General features: G+C 38.2%; 1 protein-coding gene and 1 pseudogene across 2 annotated transcripts; one reads left to right on the top strand and one right to left on the bottom strand.

The window, feature by feature from the left end:
* The first annotated feature begins 356 nt into the window (after positions 1–356).
* LOC308645780 (dnaJ homolog subfamily B member 6-like) lies at positions 357–1146 on the top strand (annotated as a pseudogene). The gene has a single exon. The product of its transcript is annotated as a dnaJ homolog subfamily B member 6-like (transcript).
* An 896-nt stretch (positions 1147–2042) lies between these two features.
* LOC308645956 (olfactory receptor 7E24-like) lies at positions 2043–2984 on the bottom strand (the record flags this gene model as incomplete). The annotated part of the gene is made up of 1 exon (XM_081288407.1): positions 2043–2984. Exon 1 carries the CDS (start codon positions 2871–2873, stop codon positions 2043–2045), a length of 831 nt encoding a protein of 276 aa, XP_081144533.1. The 5' UTR covers positions 2874–2984.
* Between the last annotated feature and the right edge of the window lie 368 nt (positions 2985–3352).

Raw genomic sequence — 3352 nt, 5'->3', positions numbered from 1 at the left:
GATCTTGGAGGCTCACTGAACAAGGCCATAATTAATCAAAATGGTCATGCTATCACCAAATCTAAGCACTGCCTCATATTATAGAGGAAGTAGAGAATATGAAGGTTCACAAAAGTTTTCAAATTCCCCTCTACTCAAGATGAAGCTTCTATGTGTGATTGACATCATTTGTGTCAGTTTCTATCTTGACTTTTTAAAAAAAATAAAGATCAATCTGATGTTTGTTGTTGGAGAAAGGAGAGAAAGGAAACGTGAGGAGCCACTGCCCCGGCAATGCCTGACCGTTAGCACCTGGCTGCCCGCCCTGTCCATTTTGCTGTGTCCTTGGATGATTTGTTCCAAAAATCTGTTAGAACATGGTGGACTACTATGAAGTTCTAGGCATGCAGAGGCACACCTCACCTGAGGATATCAAAAAGGCATATAGGAAACTGGCACTAAATTATCACCCAGATTAAAAAAAAAAATCCTGAGAATAAAGAAGAAGCAGAGAGAAAAGTCAAACACCTAGCTGAGGCATGTGAGGTGTTATCAGATGCTAACTATCAAATTGATTCAAATTCACCCCCAGCCCAACAACTCATTCTTGTCATCAATGTCAAGTATGGCAAAGAAGGCGTAAATAGTGCAGAAGGAGGCAGAAGTCATTTTGACAGTCTGTTTAAGTTTAGCTTCACATTCTGAAACTCAGATGATGTCTTCAGGGAATTTTTTTGGTGGAAGGGGCCCACTTTTGTTGGACTTCTTTGAGGATCCATTTGAAGACTATTTGGGAACTGAAAGCGTCCCCGAGGAAACATAAACCAAGGTACGTGCTCATTTTTCTCTGCTTTAAGTGGATTTCCATCATTTGGAGGTGGATTTTATTCATTTGATAGAGGATTTACTTCATTTGGGTCACTAGGTTACACTGGCCTTACTTCATTCTCTTCTACATCATTTGGTGGCAGTGAGGTGGGTGACTTCAAATCTATATCAACTTCTATCAAAATGGTCAATGGCAGAAAAATCACTACAAAATGAATTATTGAGAATATTCAAGAAAGAGTAGAAGTTGAAGAGGACAGCCAGCTGAAGTCCTTAACAATAAATGGTAAGGAGCAGCTGCTACGCTTGGATAACAAGGAATTCAACACAGGCATTTAACAGAAATGTTAACTATAACAAGCACTATTTGAGGATTAAAAGGAACATTTTTTGAAAATTTTTTTATGAAATTGACTTTCAGTATATTTGTACCCAATCTAAAGTATTTATAAACAGGTCATCAGAGTCCCTGTTTGGCATAAACTGTGAGTTTATTGCTGGGACCATATAATATGACCTTTTTTTGGTCTTTAAAATTGTTGCAATCTCTGTGAGCACTTTGCTTTTTTATTAAACATAATCTCAGGAGAGCCTTTGAATAGTTCGAAGACAAGATTTTATCCTAATACCAGCATGGATCTACTTCCCCTCGTGTTTGACATGTGAGCCAAGTGGTGTGGCTATGATTTAACATTGCCAGAATGAGGCTCCTATAGAAATAATTTGGTTTTTTTCCAGTATTTAATAATGAAAGATATTAATGCATTAATCATAATACATTTTGGTTTAATATGAATTTAAGAATGTTTTCTAGTTGTGCATGAATGCTGGCAACTTAGTAAAGTTTTGACAACTGTTTAAATGTATAATGATAAGCTTAAGTTTAAAAAACTGGTAAACTAGATCTTTGTCATTTGTTTTTTAAATAAATATGAAAATAAAAGTGAATGTGCAAAATTCAGTGGCATTAATTAAATGCATGCTGTTTTACTAGCATAACTATCATCCATCTTTAGAAACTTCAACTTGCTGCACTGAAACATTGTACCTAATTTTAAATTCTCCATTTCTCACCCAACCCAGCAATAATCATTCTACTATAAAATCTGATGAGGAATTAAACCCATTACACTATAAAAGTAGTGTGACTACGGAGGTAGGGTGTACCAATCTGGATGTTTAGATTTGCTATCTTTTCCAGCCTACATTTCAAATGGAGACCATATGTCCTGTGATTAGACTATTCTGCTGTGGAGCCTAAGCAGAGTGCTTTTAATTTCTTGGTTCCTCAGGCTGTAGATGAAGGGGTTCAGCATTGGGGCGACCACCATGTACATCACTGAGGCCACCGCATTCTTAATGGGAGAAGATGACACTGATGTACCCAGATATGCTCCACTGCCTGTTCCAAAGTATAAGCAAACCACGGCCAGGTGAGAGCCACAGGTGGAGAAGGCTTTGTACTTCCCACCTGTTGATGGGATCCTCAGAATGGAAGAAACAATTTTATAATAAGAGAAAAGGATTCCTGAGATTGGAAAAAATCCAAATAAAGCAGCGCCCAAATACATGATTATATTGTTGGCAAAGGTGTCATATAAGCTAAGGTTGAGAAGTTGAGAAGGGTCACAAAAGAAGTTAAAAATTTCTACATTCCTAAAGCAGGTAAGTTGTAAAGCAATCACAGTGTGCAGGAGGGATTCCAAAAGGCTGACTAAAACAGACACGGATACTAAGAAGCTACAGAAGCGAGGGTTCATGATGACTAAGTAACGCAACGGGTGACAGATGGCCACAAACCGGTCATAGGCCATTACACTAAGAAGCATATCATCTATACATCCAAAAAGGATAAAAATAGACATCTGTGTCAGGCAGCTCACGTAGGAGATGGCTCTGCTGTGAGTTAGCATATTCACAATCAATTTGGGGACTGTGGTAGAGGTGAAACCAATGTCAGCCAAGGACAGATTGGAGAGGAAGAAGTACATGGGGGTGTGGAGGTGGGAGTCAGAGCTGACGGCCAGGATGATGAGCAGGTTCCCAAGGACAGTGACCAGGTACATGGACAGGAACAGTCCACATAAGAAAGGCTGCGGTTCTGGATCCTCTGAGAATCCCAGGAGATGGAATTCAGAGACATCTGTGAGATTTTGTGGTTCCACGTTGCTTAGACAACTTTTGCAAAAGAAAACAGTGTTGCGGAAACAAAAACAACAACAACAACAAAAAAGAATAGGAATCCATCACTCTACATACATTTTGAAATCAAGTATTCACAAGTAAATTATTCACATTTGAGTATCATATATATTCATCAGTATTGCTCACTTTTAACAAAACCAAATATATTTGAATTATTTTAATTTTATGTGCTCTTCACCTCTTTATATAAATACCTACCTTAGAGGCCTTCCACTGAACAATGTTATAAGGCCAAGAATACCCGAGCCATGATCACAGTAAATTACAGTCCCTGCTTTTATATATAAATTTATATTTATTTTTATGTGCTGCTGAGGATTTGACCCAGTGCCTCACAGTG

This window comes from Spermophilus citellus, assembly GCF_964194105.1.
Source record: "Spermophilus citellus genome assembly, chromosome: 3".
In the NCBI taxonomy this organism is placed as follows: domain Eukaryota; kingdom Metazoa; phylum Chordata; class Mammalia; order Rodentia; family Sciuridae; genus Spermophilus; species Spermophilus citellus.
The sequence above is the reverse complement of the archived record's forward strand: the minus strand, read 5'-3'. Positions and strand labels throughout refer to the sequence as shown.